General features: G+C 45.3%; 1 protein-coding gene across 3 annotated transcripts in view; it reads right to left on the reverse strand.

The window, feature by feature from the left end:
- Window positions 1-1,897: 1,897 nt before the first annotated feature.
- LARGE1 (LARGE xylosyl- and glucuronyltransferase 1) overlaps window positions 1,898-16,709 on the reverse strand; it is a 1,129,206-nt gene continuing 1,114,394 nt past the window's right edge. For all 3 annotated transcript variants that reach the window (XM_078669611.1, XM_078669686.1, XM_078669758.1), the window contains exons 14-15: window positions 13,742-13,937; window positions 1,898-7,303 (exon numbers count right to left, since the gene is read on the reverse strand). In XM_078669611.1, coding sequence (XP_078525737.1) covers window positions 7,106-7,303; window positions 13,742-13,937 — 394 coding nt within the window. In that variant the 3' untranslated portion in view covers window positions 1,898-7,105. The remainder of the gene's footprint in view (window positions 7,304-13,741; window positions 13,938-16,709) is intronic.

The following is a 16,709-nucleotide window of genomic DNA, read 5'->3' on the forward strand; positions in this document are numbered from 1 at the left end:
TATCGTTCTAACCATATTATACTCAACTGACTGCTCCTTGCCGAATACTGTATTTACCAGGAAATACGTAATACATGAACATACCTTGAATACTGCAATCCTATAACATGTGTTGTACTGGGAAACTATTAAAAATCGGTTAAAAAAAGACCAATGGTGATTTGCCAGTTAAAAGTTCATTTCTTAAGGCTTGACTGTCTTCTTTTCAAACTGGTTTCGATGGAGGTTTCCATGTAATCTTGCAAGTATGCAATGTCAACAAGGTTTGTGTATGTAACAACTTTAATGTTCCAGGCTTTGAATAAATGACTCTCCTGAAGCTTTACATTTTGCAATTCCATAAATGGTCATATTTAATGTTTGTAGGGGTTCTCTTACGCCGGTGTCTTAAAAATGAAAGGTCACTTTGCTTATTGTGTGCTCTCTTTTAGTATGGGATTAAGTTTGAAACTAAAAATGGAAAGCCTACTTCCTTGAACTGACCGCTTACTCAATATAACTTTTACAGTGATGGTTCTCTAATGCTGTGTATCCTGTGTTGCATGCAGCACTACCCTGTACATGTTTTTATACGTATATGCAACTCTTAGTTGAATTCTGTATGAACCTCAATCTTACTGTATGTAGTGCCTTGAAGTCCACCGTCTCTGGTGTTCGCACAGCTGTTGTTGGTTTTGCATTCGGTGTTTCAACATGTCTACAAAGCTGACTGGCCCAATGATGATATACATTTTTATGGGGTGTCAATTTCCAAACACCAACACACTCTAGTTTAAATGTTCTCTCCAGTAACCTGAATCCTTCTGGAGAGCATCAAGATGAGCACAAGCTCCTGGTCTGGTCACATGCTTGAAAATCAGGCAATCATGAGATGAACTCTCCAAAACATGCCTACCAATGTAGGCTCCCACTGAGCCATTGCCATGAGTCACCCACAGCTCCTGGAGCCAAGGCATGTGCACACCCACAGCCAATCTATATTCAGTACACACACAAGCTGCACCACCCAAATCTTCCAGACCCAATGCATGTACACACGCACAGCCAATCAACATTCAGTACACACACGCACAGGGCACACCAGCCAAACCTTCCAGACCCAATGCATGTACACACGCACAGCCAATCTACATTCACTACACACACAAGGCACACCACCCAAATCTTTCAGAGCCATACTCAAAGCCAATCTACATTCACTACACACACACACAAGCTGCACCACCCAAATCCTCCATACCCAATGCATGTACACACTCACAGCCAATCTACATTCACTACACACACACAAGCTGCACCACCCAAATCCTCCAGACCCAATGCATGTACACACTCACAGCCAATCTACATTCACTACACACACACACAAGGCGCACCACCCAAATCTTCCAGAGCCAAGGCATGTACACACTCACAGCCAATCTATATTCACTACACACACACACAGGGCACACCACCCAAACCTTCCAGACCCAATGCATGTAGACACTCATGGCCAATCTACAATCACTACACACACAAGGCGCACCACTCAAATCTTCCAGAGCCAAGGTATGAAGACACTCACTGCCAATCTAAATTCAGTACACATACAAGCTGCAGCACCCAAATCTTCCAGAGCCAAGGCAAGTACACTCCCACAGCCAATCTACAATCAGTACACACACGCACAGGGCTCACCACCCAAACCTTCCAGACCCAATGCACGTACACACCCACAGCCAATCTACATTCACTACACACACAAGGCACACCACCCAAATCTTTCAGAGCCATACTCAAAGCCAATCTACAGTCACTACACACACACAAGGTGCAGCTGCTCAAAGGGAGGGAATGCAGTCAGTGCACCAGGAGCTGCTCGCCTTCACTGGGACAGAAAAAAAGATAACTTCACTTGACCAAACAAGCTGCACAACCAGTTATACTGATTGAGTACCGCTTCCACTTCTTTATTTCACAATTTTGTTCTTGTTGATGTTAGGTACACAGTCATTGTAGGCATGAAGAAAGTGTGAGATGAGTTACAGCAGCAGAGCTTCTTCTCGCGTCCAACATACGCAGCCCTGGAACTGCACTGAAGGAAGAACCAACTCCCCCGACTGGTGATGTGCAGGGCACTCGGGTCTTCCAGCTCCAGGGTCCTCCCAGCTCCCCAAAACCCTCTCAATCCAGACCCGTAGGGTAGCCGCAGGTTTCACCGCTCCAGGTTCTCTTAGCGTTCCCCTAGTGCACCCTCAATCAAGACCTACACAATAACCCTATGCTGTCATAGGGCAGTGAAGTCTTATAAATCTGTTGTGGCACCTCAGCTCAGACCCACACAACAACCCTATGCTGTCCTAGCTGTAGGCATTCTCGTAAATCTGTTGTGGCACCTCAGACAGCTACACAACAACCCTATGCTTTTCTAGTAGTAGGCATCCTCTCTCATAAATCTGTTCTTTTTAACTCAGTACAGAACTACACAATAGCCCTATGCAGTTCTATTACAATGCGCTCTCCTATCTGTCGTGTTACTTCAGTCGAGACATACACAAAACTGTGTATTCTTCTAGCAGTAGGCACACCTGTTGTGGAAAATCAGTTCAGACCTACCAAATACCTCCAGACCTTCATTACAACCCTATGCTGTTCTAGTGTAGGCACTTTCATAAACCTGTTGTGGCACCTCTGTCCAGATGTACACAAAAACCCTCTGATGTTCTAGAAGTAGGTACTCTCATAAATGTGTTTTGAACCTCTGTCTAGATGTATACAACAACCCTTTGATGTTCTAGAAGTAGGTACTCTCATAAATCTGTTGTGGCACCTCTGTCCAGATGTACACAACAACCCTCTGATGTTTTAGAATAGGTACTCTCATAAATCTGTTGTGGCCCCTCTGTCCAAATGTACACAGCAACCCTCTGATGTTCTAAAAGCAGGTACTCTCATACATTTGTTTTTTCACCTCTGTCCAGATGTACACAACAACCCTCTAATGTTCTAGAAGTAGGTAATCTCATAAATCTGTTTTGCACCTCTGTCCAGAAGTACACAACAACCCTCTGATATTCTAGAAGTAGGTACTCTCATAAATCTGTTTTGCACCTCTGTCCAGATGTGCACAACAACCCTCTGATGTTCTAGAAGTAGGTACTCTCATAAATCTGTTGTGGCATCTCTGTCCAGATGTACACAACAACCCTCTGATGTTCTAGAAGTAGGTACTCTCATAAATCTGTTTTGCACCTCTGTCCAGATGTGCACAACAACCCTCTGATGTTCTAGAAGTAGGTACTCTCATAAATCTGTTGTGGCATCTCTGTCCAGATGTACACAACAACCCTCTGATGTTCTAGAAGTAGGTACTCTCATAAATCTGTTTTGCACCTCTGTCCAGATGTGCACAACAACCCTCTGATGTTCTAGAAGTAGGTACTCTCATAAATATGTTGTGGCACCTCCGTCCAGACCTACACAACAATTCTTAGCAGTTATAGAACAATACAGGCTGATATATCTGTTGCGGCACCTCAGTCTATACCTACACAATAACCTTTGCTGCTATAGCATGAAGAACGCTAAAAACTCTGTTCTGGAATCTTGATGGAGACCTACACACTGCGTGGATCTTGCAACATAACCCCCATCACTACGCAGATTAACTTCAATGCAAACCTATTGAATATTCTCTGCTTTGCTGTTCTAGCGATAGGAACCCTCATAACTCCACTGAGGCACCTCAATACAGGCTTTTGAAATACCATGTGAGGCATTCGGGTGCCTAGAAGTATATGGGTCCCAAGCTTCAGAATAGGTTAAAGTAACTTCAGCACTATGATTCCACCTTGAGCAGCTCTGTGCACACATCTGCACCATACCCCTTCCCTTTCCATCCCAGTAGCCCCTCTCCTAAGCCCTGCTGATGCGGCTGCCCCATGACCCTCTGCGGCCTTGACTAGAAGCCTCAACATCCCACTGATGCACTTGCATCTCTCCTCTACCCGAATGATTACAACATTTGGATATGTAAGGGCTTTACTGATGCGTGCCCAGCAGCGCCCGATCACCCATATATTAGCACTAGGAGACCCCATGTCTGCTGGACCATCCCGCAGGTGTAAACTTGCAATTAATGTTGAACCTTTGAAATCCGGGATAGTTTTCCAGTACTAGGTTCTGAAGCATAGCTCCGCCAAGGACCAGGATGTACTGTTCTCCCTATTATTTTACCACACAGAGCCTGTACTATTCCAACACTGCGATTGCTCCATACACAGCACTTCCATTGCATCGTAATCTAAATCCCTAAAGCTCATAGGCATTTCGCCTCTTAAACCTCTCCGAATCCTGCGTGCCTGCTCTGTCATGCTGTACTTCCTTCTTGCAAAGCTGTGAATATTGTTCTACTGCACTGATGATGCACCCTCAATCCTGACCAGTCCTTACACTCTAGCACCAGTAAATCATGAATACCAGCATTGCACATTCCATCCGACAAACCTTGGTATGAACAGGCTCTCTGGGAGTCACATTTCTAAATTTCCAGAAATCATCAATGCATTTTTTCACAGAACTGAAAGATAGGATTCAATGATTGTTACATTTAACCCACTTCTTGGCCAACTCATAAGCAAAAAGAACCAATGAGGGACGGAATGCTGAACAATGTCAAACATTCACCCCCAGTACAGAGATCTGGGCCTAAATTCATCGTTTTTTTACTCACCAAGCCATTCCAGTTTTGACTCAGCCATATGCATATCAGTCTTGACCCTGCTCCCCATGGGAACAGTCCAGCCAGAACTTCCAGGCCAGGTCCTCCCGGACCGGAAACAAGCATACTGGGACCAGTTTGGAGGTATCACCCCCTCATCAGATCAGCCAGTGCCTGACTGGGCAATATCAAGGATCCACTGCTTACAGTCTACTTTAACAGGTTTAGAAATCTTCACAGAGAGACCTTGCAAAGGGTACCCTAAAGGTCTTTATGCTTAGTGCTCCTCAGGTTGCAATTTTCTGTTGGATTCAAGCCCCAGGACACATAGCGATGGGAATGTTTGTCTTGTCAATGCAAGTATAACACGTAGGACAAGATGGCGGAGACTGTGCTCTCTCTGTCCTCAGCAAATGCAAAACTAGCTCCATGCTGTGGATTCTGTTTTAGAGCGAGAAGGCGTCAGTATCACAGGGAAGAGACTATGTAGCACAAACAGAATCTATCAACCTCAAGTCAACATGTAGTGTTCTGCATCAACACACGTTCCCGTAGAAGGCACCGGGAAGTAGAAGTAGCACATCCTATCCAGTGGAACATGGAGGTAGGGTGGGATGTATAGGAGAGGGGGTGCTCCGCAATACACCTTATAGTACAAGGAGCTGCGAATTAGGAGGGTGAGAGAAGAAGTTGTTTGTGAGGACAGTCTGGTTAGAGGTAGAGGAAAGGGGCATGGAAGAGGTTGTCGGCTCGTAAACTCATTGTCTGTTTAGAAGTACAGGGAAGAAGGAATGGTAGTAAGAAATGTACCCATGTCCTGCCAACTCATGCCACAAAGCCTGCATTGGGTTCCATCTTTACCCAGACCACAGGGATACCAGATTTGTGAGCGAGTGGAGGACTAGTGGTTTGTATACATAGAGGGTGTGTTCTCCATTCATCTATTGATTAGACTTAAAAACCTTCATAAATAATGCTCCCCTGAAGGACTCTTTCAAACAGTAGAATTTGAGGCTTAATAGTCAGAGAGGGGTTCAGGTGCTGCCTATAGAAAAACACGACAGATACGACCAGACCATGGAGGTCTAGTTACTACCACACTCACATATGTATCTGGGGTTTAGCATGGGGGCGCCAAATCCAACAGCTGGGCTTAGAGTTGGGGTGTTGCCTAGGTACAACCAGACCAGTAAATCTAACAGAGACCCTAAGCAATGTACTTTATGCCTCGCGCACAATCAGAATACCAAGTCCAACAATGGCACTCAACAATAATGAATGCCATATTAGGGAGCATTTGTAGCTGCACTCTGAAATATTGTGTTCCAGTTACATTCTGTCAGCTCACCAGCCACACTCAACATCACTATACGTTTTGTGGGTAAGAAAGCCATAAGGTACAGTAGTCTGACTCAGGAGTACAGTATAATTTCTCATGTTTTACAAGTCCACAATGCCCGGCAGGTGCTACAGTGAAAGCCCAGCTTGCACTTTTAGCAACATCTCCTTTGTGCAACCAGGCCACTTGGAAGTAATGTAGTGCGTTGCATGTGCAATGATGTCATAGACGTCCGACTGTACTTCACTGTATGTTCAAGACGCACATCATACTCTTCTTCAGCCAGAAACATTAGCTAAGGAGATGGATGGAAGAAAGGGTAGAAAGTGATATCTGGACTAGTGCAACCACAGCAACCCGTACATCCAGTCCAAAACATCTTTCGTCCCTTAAGTCATGATCATGAGTCGTCATCAAATTTATGTGCAATTATATATATATATATATCTGTATATACTTTATCAAACCTGCTTTTATCTCAAGAAAGAAAGGACAATGAAATGGCTTCTGAGGTGAGGGGAATGAATCGCGATTCTTCTGTGGATGGAAAAAGGTTCATAGAAAGAGTCACAAGAACAAAGTCCAGTAACCAGTGGTGGTCCTGTCCTCTATAGAGTTCCCTAGTTAGGCTGTGGTTGACTTGCAGTACTTTCAGAGGTTGTGCAGTCTGCATAGCAGGAGTAGGGACTCTCTTTCAGGTTTCAGCAGATGCTGGTGATGTTCCCTCCTGAAAGTGATGTCCATTCCAGTTGCAGGCTGGGGAACATCTCAAACACTGCAGGACTGGCTTACTTGAGATGAGAGGACAATGTCTTCCTTAACCTCATTCTGTTTCAAGGGCTGTTCAGTAAGAGAATGGTGCCCACGCTGAAGGCACCACATTCTTCCTCGGGGTGTGCAACTCCCCCCGTACCTTTTCCGCTAGAGTCAGCGACCCTCCTCAGCAGCGACATGTCTCAGCCCTGGACGGAGGGAGAGAAGGCCCTCGTCTCGGCCTCACGTAGGTGTCCTTCTCCCGTCATGATGGGCGCCTCATGAAGATGGTTATCCCGGTAGGTGTCCTGCTAGCTGTTGTTCTCTGCAGTGAGGTATTTCAAGGCTGTGAAACCATAGCGCCGAGACATGTCCTGCTGGAACTCCTCCTTCAGGGTCTTTAGGCAAATTCGGTACTGCTTATTTGACCGGAACTTGGTGATATCGAAGCTGGGAGCATGTGGCATGTGGATCATGTAGGCGTTAGGAAGGACGGTGAACTCGTACTCCTGCAAAAAGAGAAAAAGAGAATAAAGTTACCCTTGTGGGGACTATGTTAGACCTGTCTACTGTCTCTCTCCGATTCGCAACATATGGCTACCTTGTGGCTGGACAAGAACTTGCTTCTCGATGCTGTCAACACAGGGCTTTGCACGGTACATGTAGGTAGTTATACCATCTACATCACGCGAGCGTAGCATCCTCGACAGTTCCCTTTTACACAGAAGCTTAGCACTGAGATAGATTTCATGTATAGCAGATAAGAAGGCACAAGAGCATGGACGTATGAGAGAGTCAGAAGATGAGGAGTGACTGAGGACACCTCAAGGTAACTCGGAAATACTGCTACTCCCACCTTGCGAGGAGAGTCCACAGCAGGAGACTATAAGGAAGCTCGCAATAACCTGCATCAGGCATCCAATTGTATAAGCAAAGAGGTTTCGCAAGACCTTTTGGGTGAACTGTGCATTACTTTGGGATGCAGCACTCAGAACATAATGCTTGCAGAAAGCATGTGTGCCGACTCCTATTGTGGCACTGGGTGGTAATCTGTTCTTGCTGATGTGTCTTTCTTCATTGATATTATGTGCCCTGCTGCTCAGCCATAGTGTGGGTGATGTCATAGAATGTTCATGTGTACCTGGATGAGTGAACAGCTGTTGAAATGTGAGGGCGGAGCAGCTGGGATGCGGCTCCCGGTGGGGCTTCTACTAATTATAACTTCCAAATCCTGTAACTAATTACTCCTGCTTGAACTGAAGAATAAACTTCCTTTTGGATTCATCACCAACTCTGCCTACCCTCATTCCTACATTATTACACACTGTACCTCTATCCCAGGAGCACACCTGGAGAATTCTGATGATGATGGTGCCAGGGCTGTGGCAGATTCTGTATAGGCATTCAATGTAAAAGCAATTTCTCTATGTAAGGAATAGTCATGGAATATTCAGAATGTAATCCATCAAGTAGTTTTGATTTGTGAAGGACTTGTTTTTACACAGTGTGTATCAATAGGTTGGTTCAGAAGAATAATCATGCCTTGCCCTGACCAGAGAGAAATGAAGAGTGACCTTGACATTGATACTGTGTCTCAGCACCGCATAAAGTGAGTGATTTTCATTAGCGTGAAAATTAGTCCTCACTTTTGGGCAAATGAGTGGTAGATTATGAGCACCAACGTATCCATCAGTTGAATGATATGGCATGTTTTGGAACGCAGTCTTGCTATTCCTCTTAAGGTCTTATACATCAGCTGAGACACAACAAAGATGAGGTCCCACCTCAACAGTGGCATTCTCAACAAAGGGAATACATTCAACAGACCAGTCAGAGGAAGCTGGATAGACTCATCAAAGGTGGAAAATTATTTATTGTGGGTATATCTGTAGGGTTCAGTGGATGCACAGAAGGTAGTACAAGTTGTGTTACTAACTGCATTACGCATCTTGAGGATGACATGATGTCATGGGAGCATAATCTCAACCACCTGCTTTTGTAGTCAGGTTAGTGGTTGGATTTCCTAGAAACTATCAAGACAGAGAGTGTATGAAGACAGGTCAATCATACACAGCTGAGTTTCTTTGGACCTAGGTGTTCAAGCTGAGAGACTGAACAGGGATAGAGAAAGCTCCACTCATCTATGGATAGCAGGTCTTACATTTGTTGGCCCACTGCAGATGTACAAGAATCCTACATGGCAGGATCAGACAGGGCAACCAGGATGGCCTTCAGCTGTCTTTGAATGTTTCAAGGGGTACTGGATCAGAGGTCCTGGTGGGGAAGGAAGAGAGGGCTTACAGAAACATCTCTTCACATGCTCCCATCTGACACTAATCCCTAGGGGACATGGCACCTCCAGCAGGCAAGGTTTGTGCATTCTGTGTTTTAAAATCCCTCCATATATGGTAGCCCGGGGCGCAAAATATGGAGTCAATCACAGCTTGGTTAAGCGCTCACTATACTTGGTTTGCTCCTTGAGTAGGTATCCATACAATCTAGGAGATCATGTTTTGGGAACTGGTCCACTGGTGCCATAGTGCCAATCATGTGCAGCAAGGTTATTTTGTATCTGACCACTGGTTGTTGGGACCTCAATGAGCAGGAAGCCCATGCTCAACTTGAGCCCATGCTCAAGCTAATGTGTAGGATGTGTCAAGGATATCAAATAAGATGCACAAATAAAGGGCTCCACAGTGGACCTTCCATCCTCACTAGTGCTCATGACGAGCTGGGCTCGTCAGGACTCCGCCCACTGATGAATACTCCCGCACAGGCGGGGAATCAATCGCGCGTGGATGGACCGCGGCAGTTATGACGAGCCCAGCTCGTCAAGAGCACACCTCTACTGTGACTCATGGCGAGCTGGGCTCAGCACGCGCATGGATGAGGTTAAACGACCAGGCAACCATGCCATTTCTCTCCAAGAATAACCTCTTTGTTTACCTTCTCATTTTCCAGGGGAGGAAAGACTTTCAACAGCCCCATATAAAGAATGGCCACTGCTATGGTATCAAAAAGGACTTTGGGAAGCTGGCTGAGAACCTAAGATTCGAAATGGTCCAAATAAGATGGCCATATAGGGCACAAGCTGCTCCATGTAAGATGCATTGATCAGAAACAATGTTCAGACGGGGACAGCAACAACGTGTTTTCATCTGCTGCAATGCTGCTAATAAAACTATATTTAAAAAAACTTTGGGACTGCATTGGGGCCTAAGGCCATTATCTAGAACTGGAAATACTGGAAGCCATGTGGAACTGAAGGAACTTTCTGTGGTCCTGCTGGAAAGGTACCCGGAACTATAAAGCCGCCACAATGATAAATGGTAGCCGGTGATTGTTTGCAACAGCTTCAAGAACATTGATGGAAGCACTTTATGGAGAGAACAACTTATTTTCCTCAAAAACCTTACACAATAGGAGAGTATATTCATTCATGACCAACAGACATGAGACAGGACTCGGTGGAGATCTGGTTTTCACTCTACTACCAAGCACAGAGAAATCCTCCCAAGCACTGTGACATCCTTTTCTAAGTCTGTCTCCTTAAAATAGTCTGAAATCTCCCCAGAAAATCAACATTTCTAGATAAGACGATAACATGTGTATTTGTAGAGCGCACGTTCACCCAAGGGTATCTTGGTGCTGATTAACAGATGTTTATTATTACCCGACTCAATAGTACTCATTTTATCAACCTCAGAAGGATGGAAGGCCGAGTGGACCCGCAGGGATTTAAACCTGTGACCATGAGTTTGAACACAGACCTCTACAGTGGACGCACTAGTCCACTGAGACACCAGACCCTGTACTGTAGCGATCTGATCAAAGTGGACATTGGGTATTGGTGAAATGCTAGATCTATTTTTGAATGACAAATGAGAGAGAGCCAAGAACACATTCAACGGCTTCCAAAATTTGTTTAGGATGATGGAGTCACACACTCCTCAGTCAGTCTGTGACAGCAGATTAGAGATGGGTGTGACAGTGCTTTACTTGAGCTGGGTGGTTTCGGGTGCTCAGCACCGGCACTTAATCATCAGCACCGGTGTTTTTCATGAGCACCACTTAAGGACACATTTATTTGCGGTGAGATTAAGTGATTTGCCCAGAATCACAGGATGTTGAGCCGACACCAAGAGGCAAACCTGATTCCCCAGCTGCGAAGTCGGCAGCTCAGGCCATTACATAACATCCACTCCCAACTTCCATGGTTAGTAGTTGGGTCTGTTTTAGGCGGCGCTAACAGTAGAAATAGGCTGGTGCAAGCAGCCTCCTGACGAGAGCCCCGGCACGTATGTTTCTTTACAAATGAAACACTGGTGTGACAGCGAGACTGGTCAATGCTATCGCTTGTTGGGATGAACTCGGTTCATGCGAGCACCTCGAACCTTCTACACTTCTTGCTATGGTGCCTACACAGTGTAGCATTGTGGTTCTTCTTGTGACAAGATGTCTCACAGACCAATTTAGCTGACTTCTTCCTTTCAACTACCTCCTACATCAGATGGGAGTAGAGTGGGACTGGTGTACAGGGCATGAGGACGAGTCCGGAGGATTCTTGAGCAGGACTGGCATTGTCAGCGTGTAACAGACCTGAAGAGTGCCCACACGAATGGTCTAGCTCGACTCTCTGATGCAACGCTATGGAGCCTCAAAACCGACTCAGAGGAGGGAGTAGTAGGGTGGTTGGGGTGGGGTGGGGTAATCAACCTCACTAGGCAGTATTATATCACACCGAGGAGAAGCCAGATCAATCTTATGGTAAAATAGCTGACTCGACACTCTCAAAATCCACATGTGAAGACAGACCCGACTCAACGGTGGGAGAGATCATAAAGATCTGGTTGTCCAGTGGCCTTCAGCTCTTGGATTATTCATGCCGAATTCCTAGTCCGTGCAACTGGTTCTAGCTGCACAAATCTGTAGTGTACCGGGGAAAATATAGTTGTGAGAACCAGTGATTTCACCCTCCTGTGGTTACTAACAGATGCTACGGTTGCCCATTCAGTGTACGTTGCCTCTATACTGACTGAAGAGGTGCCTGGTACTAGCCTGGGCGTCTAAGCTCCCTTATCCACTTCTGGACGCTTCAATCGAATGATGAGATCAAATTTCTACGGTGGTAGATGAAGCACTTTGTTCCCTTCATCTGCATGAACCACATCGTGTTCAGATGGTGGAACCCAAGAAACAGCCATGAACCAGGCGGCTGGACCCCAAGCAAGAAGGAACAGAAGCGAATTGCTAAGAAGTGCTTAGCGACCTTCACAAATGGGTTGAAAGCAGATGTTCTGGTGTGGTTCTGTCCAAGAAAAACGAGGAGAATGCAACCAGAAATGTAAGGGAAACGAGGTGCCGGGGTCCTGCAGTACAGAATTACTGAGCAGCGGAGAAACTGTTCTGAGCCTACCTCATTCAACACCTGGCTCTTCATATAAGCACCTTGGGGACCACAGACCTATACACCTGCCCAGGTGCCTGCATACAATCTCGGGTGATTAGAGAGCTACACAAATGAATACAGCATAACAATACATACATGCTCATAGGAACTAATCCTTAGTTTTGTGCTGGCTTAGTTAACTTTTGAGAAATAATGATTACATTGTCAGTGGAGACCTCAACTGATAGTGCAAGATGCCCAACATTTCTTTTTAATTTCTTTACCTTCATTTTTTCCTAATTATCACAAACACCCTAATTAACAGTTTGTATTTTTGTATAAAAGCTTTAGGGCTAATGTTCATACATTTATCTTTTTTTAATGAATTACTTATGATGTAGGCAATGGTTTTTATTGATCAGATAGCAAATAAATAGGAACACATATTTTAATGTTAAAATATAAGATACTTTTCTTAAATCAGTTCTTTCTTTGAGATAGTTGTTCACACGTGTTAAATATGTATTAGAAACCTGCTACACGTTAAGCGGGAAAAGCAGCAGAGCTCTCCCATGTGGCTATCTTGTTGAAACCATTGGTCAGAACTCATTCAACCAGAATTACTTGCGGAAGCAGGCAGTGGCCCCATGCACATTCATAACTCCCTAATGTTTGCTAGGGAGCATCCTTACTCCCTGTGTAAGGTTAGGATGATTGGCCTGGAATGGGGGAGTAAAAGAGGATTACGCTTGCTTTATCTGTTACTTTCCTTTAATTTAACCATCTTATAAAACCATGTTATATGTCACCTCAAGATGATATGGGGAGGGGATGTTAAGAGGTAAAAGGAAATGTAGAGAAAACCAGAAGGAACAAGGGAGAGGAAATAAGGGAGGATTCTTGCGAATAGAATGATCTACCCTGAAAAGCTTGTACATCACTGCCCGTTGGGAGACGTACAGCGACAACCCTGGGTGTCTGGTCGACTGGATGGGAAGGTGGGAGAACAAGAGGCAAAAACTGAGGATGGATGGTTTTAGAGAGGGGTAGAAAGGAGGGTGTGGGAGAGAGTAGGATATGGCAAAGAGGAGGGGACAACTTTGAATCAGGGTCTGACGGAGTATGACATTGTAGCCGTGAGAGAGGTACAGATAATGAGAAAGGGAAATAGGAAAGGTGTGTGTATGTGTGTTGTGTATGAAGGGGTGTGTGGAGTCAAATTGTTATGTTTGTCTCTCTGATGGAGGATTCAGGGACTCTCGGGTGTTTAGACATGATAGTGCCTGCTAGAGAGATATTGGGCTCAGGCGATCCCAGGGCAAAAAGAAGGCTGACAACTCCTCCCCCCATTTTCAGGCAGACTTTTTTCACTGCCTCACCCTACTTGATACATTTACCCTTAGTCTCCCACTCGGAAGTATCCTGCTGAAAGAGGTATCAGGTGACTGCCTTTCCCAGCTTCATTCAATATCTTTCTGAAAAGTAACTCCGGTCCTTGACCCAGAACTCTGTGCATAGATGATAAAGAGATGTACATAAAACAGCTCTCTGTAAGTACCTGCGCATCTAACTCCATGATGTGTGCCACTTTGTTCCAGCCGAACCCAACAAATCGCCGGTCGTACTCAGGGCTGTCCCGTCTCACCACCACATACGGCTCAAAGTCTGCTTCCCAGTCCACGCGGTATGGCGTAGTGGCGGTCCGCCACTTAGCAAAATTGGTAGGCGCGTGCCCCTTCGTCCAAACATGGTACCTAAAGGAGGAGAAGTGTGAAAAGAAACACTGGAATCTTCTCATGCTACACAGACAGCTAATACAATATTGTTTATTAACATAGGCACACAATATTTGCAAATACAAATCAATAGTGAAATGTACCCCCTGTCTTCCCACACATGGGATACATGCATGGACTTGCAGATGCACCTCAACTCTAATACGCAAATGCCCTCTACTGCAATCATTAACCAACAGTTTAACCACTCAACCGCAAACCTGATTTTTTAGCGCTACCATCTTATATACTCCTGCAATGGGGTCCGTGCGCAGCTCTGCTGACACAACTCAACTGTGCATCACAGGAAGTCACTAGGCTCTGCACACTGCTCTGGTGCCCTCGCCTGCAGGATTTCCTCCTATCAGAATCTACACAGAGGTCTTGCATCTCCATAACACCATACGGCGCCCTAGCAATGGCTGATGCACCCCTACACTGAAGAAGCTGCATCTCGTGCAACGCTGTATTACTCCGTAGGCATCACGTAAAGCGCTATCGATCACACAGCTTTGGAGACAAAACACAACTAATGAATCCTGATTAGTCAGAGAGGGGGGGGGGAGGCATCCATCCCCATAAGAAGTGAAGCCAGATGCAGAGAAATCTGTTTCAGTAAAAATCGAAATTTATCAGTGCCCTATTTTAATTGCTAACAGCTGACAACAACCACTGCATACACAAAGTAAGTGATGTTCTACTTCTCCAGAATGTCACAGGTTATCCCCGTGCTCCAATTCTAGGGGCTCATCAATCCTGATTCTCCACTGAGGCGAGTCCTTCTGTGCCGTCCTTGTACCCCAGTGGACTCCAAGGCCTGGGTGAGTGCACATATTGTGTAACTGTTAACCCGGCTATGTACAGTGCTGCCTCCTTCGATCACTGCCTCTGTGCGATGGCCGCCAGACGTCGAGGAAGCTTGGGGGGGCAGCGAGCAGCACTCTGAACTGCATCACTCTTTGATTTTTAGAGGAAGACCTGGCTCTGCCATTGTACCTCAAATCCGATTTTTTTTATAGAAATATTTTATTGGCATGTTTCTAAGTTAACATCAAACCACCGAATGTTAGCATCACTTCGTAGACCAAAGGTGGCATTTGCCCAATTGCAATGGTCCGCAGCCCTCGTGATCTCACCATGCACCATACTGTTTTCAACGCTCCTCATTTCGGGTCTGCAGCTCTTATCTGGAACACTACATGCAATCATTTTATTGCACCGTGGTACTGACCTGCAGCGCTTCCTGTTAATGTAGGTTTGGTACAACGTGATTACCTATCTCGGTAGCCTTCAGTCCTGAAGTTCAGTAGCTCCTGCTCCACCTCCAGCTGCTAGTCAAGTACTGCTAACCCCTGCTCCACTTCATGCTAATGAAAGATTCATCCCATTGCTCCTCTGCTCTAAGCTCAGCACTGCACAGCAAGGCACTTCTGGGACACCGTGTGCCTGTATTACTCCAGTGCACCTCAGTCCTGACCAGAATCAACTTCTGCTATTTAACTCTCAGTCATGAGGGCACCTCATGTCTCCCACAGGCACTTGTAGGGCATTCAATTTTTGTCACAAATGATGTCTTTATTTTTAATCTTAGGCAACACAAATACTCTGTGCCACATTCCCTCTAATTAGGGTGATCAACTGGCATGGGTGCAAATTCAGGACAGTGAGTGTAAAAATTCAGGACAAAAGGTCAAAATTCAGGACAAAAATTCAAGGCCGGAAGGTCAAAATTCGAAACAAAACTTTGGGACAAAAGGTAAGTTTTAAAGACACATCTGAGGAGATCGCACAACAATAAATAAGTAAACAGACAACCAACATGTACAAGTCAAAATAAGTTTATATTTGATATTAGGTAAACAAAAGCTCTAACTTGTATAAATGTGTGAATGATTGCAAATGCTTGTTTTCTAAAAGTAACTGGACAATACTTCCATGTAATGTGTTACATTTGCTTTCCTTGCCTTCAGGCACACCACATGCCTTAATTGCCCTTCACTGGCCCATTGTCATTCTGTATGCCACTATCAGCCGTCAGACAGAAGGACAATGGGTCCGTCAGAGTCTGTGAGAGTCTTGGGAGGGGGCTGCTCTTGAGTACAGAGGAGTGAGAGGCGGCCCCAGCAGGGAGCTCTCAGAACACTGAGGCTTCTCAAAGGTGAGCAGTGCAAGTCGTTGTCACCCCCAAATTATGGACAAAAGGCGTCCGTAAGAGGGATCGCCACGGACAACGGACCCGACTACCAATCAACGGACGATCCGTGAAATTTACGGACGGTTGATCCCCCTACCCTACGAGCACCATAGCCATATACAATTTCATTACTATAGTACCCATGCCAGCAAAGTATGGAATGGTTAGCAGGGGAAGTTGTGACCATGCACGCGCTAGGTAGACTCTTCAACCAACAGACTACTACATTGCTCCCATTACCTCTGTTCATTCCTACTGCCCCTACCCTGTCATTGTGAAGCGCTCTGATATCTGTAAGGATCTTGTTCGCGCTATATAAAACTTTGAATAAATAAATAAATAAATAAACCTTGCTTGAGTTGGGGAGAGAGGGCTAGTGCAAAGTACGAAAAAATAGGATCATCCACAATTTTTTTTCCCCCATTTAGAGAGAACTTTTTTAGGGTTATGTATTTGAGGAGAGAGTAGGAAAGCTACGTGTTGTGCTTGTGAACCTTTTGTTTGTAGCTGTTAAGCCTCAGTAATTGGGGACACCTTTCTTGAGGTTGTTTTGAGAA

Source organism: Lissotriton helveticus, chromosome 1_1 (assembly GCF_964261635.1).
Source record: "Lissotriton helveticus chromosome 1_1, aLisHel1.1, whole genome shotgun sequence".
NCBI classification, from domain to species: domain Eukaryota; kingdom Metazoa; phylum Chordata; class Amphibia; order Caudata; family Salamandridae; genus Lissotriton; species Lissotriton helveticus.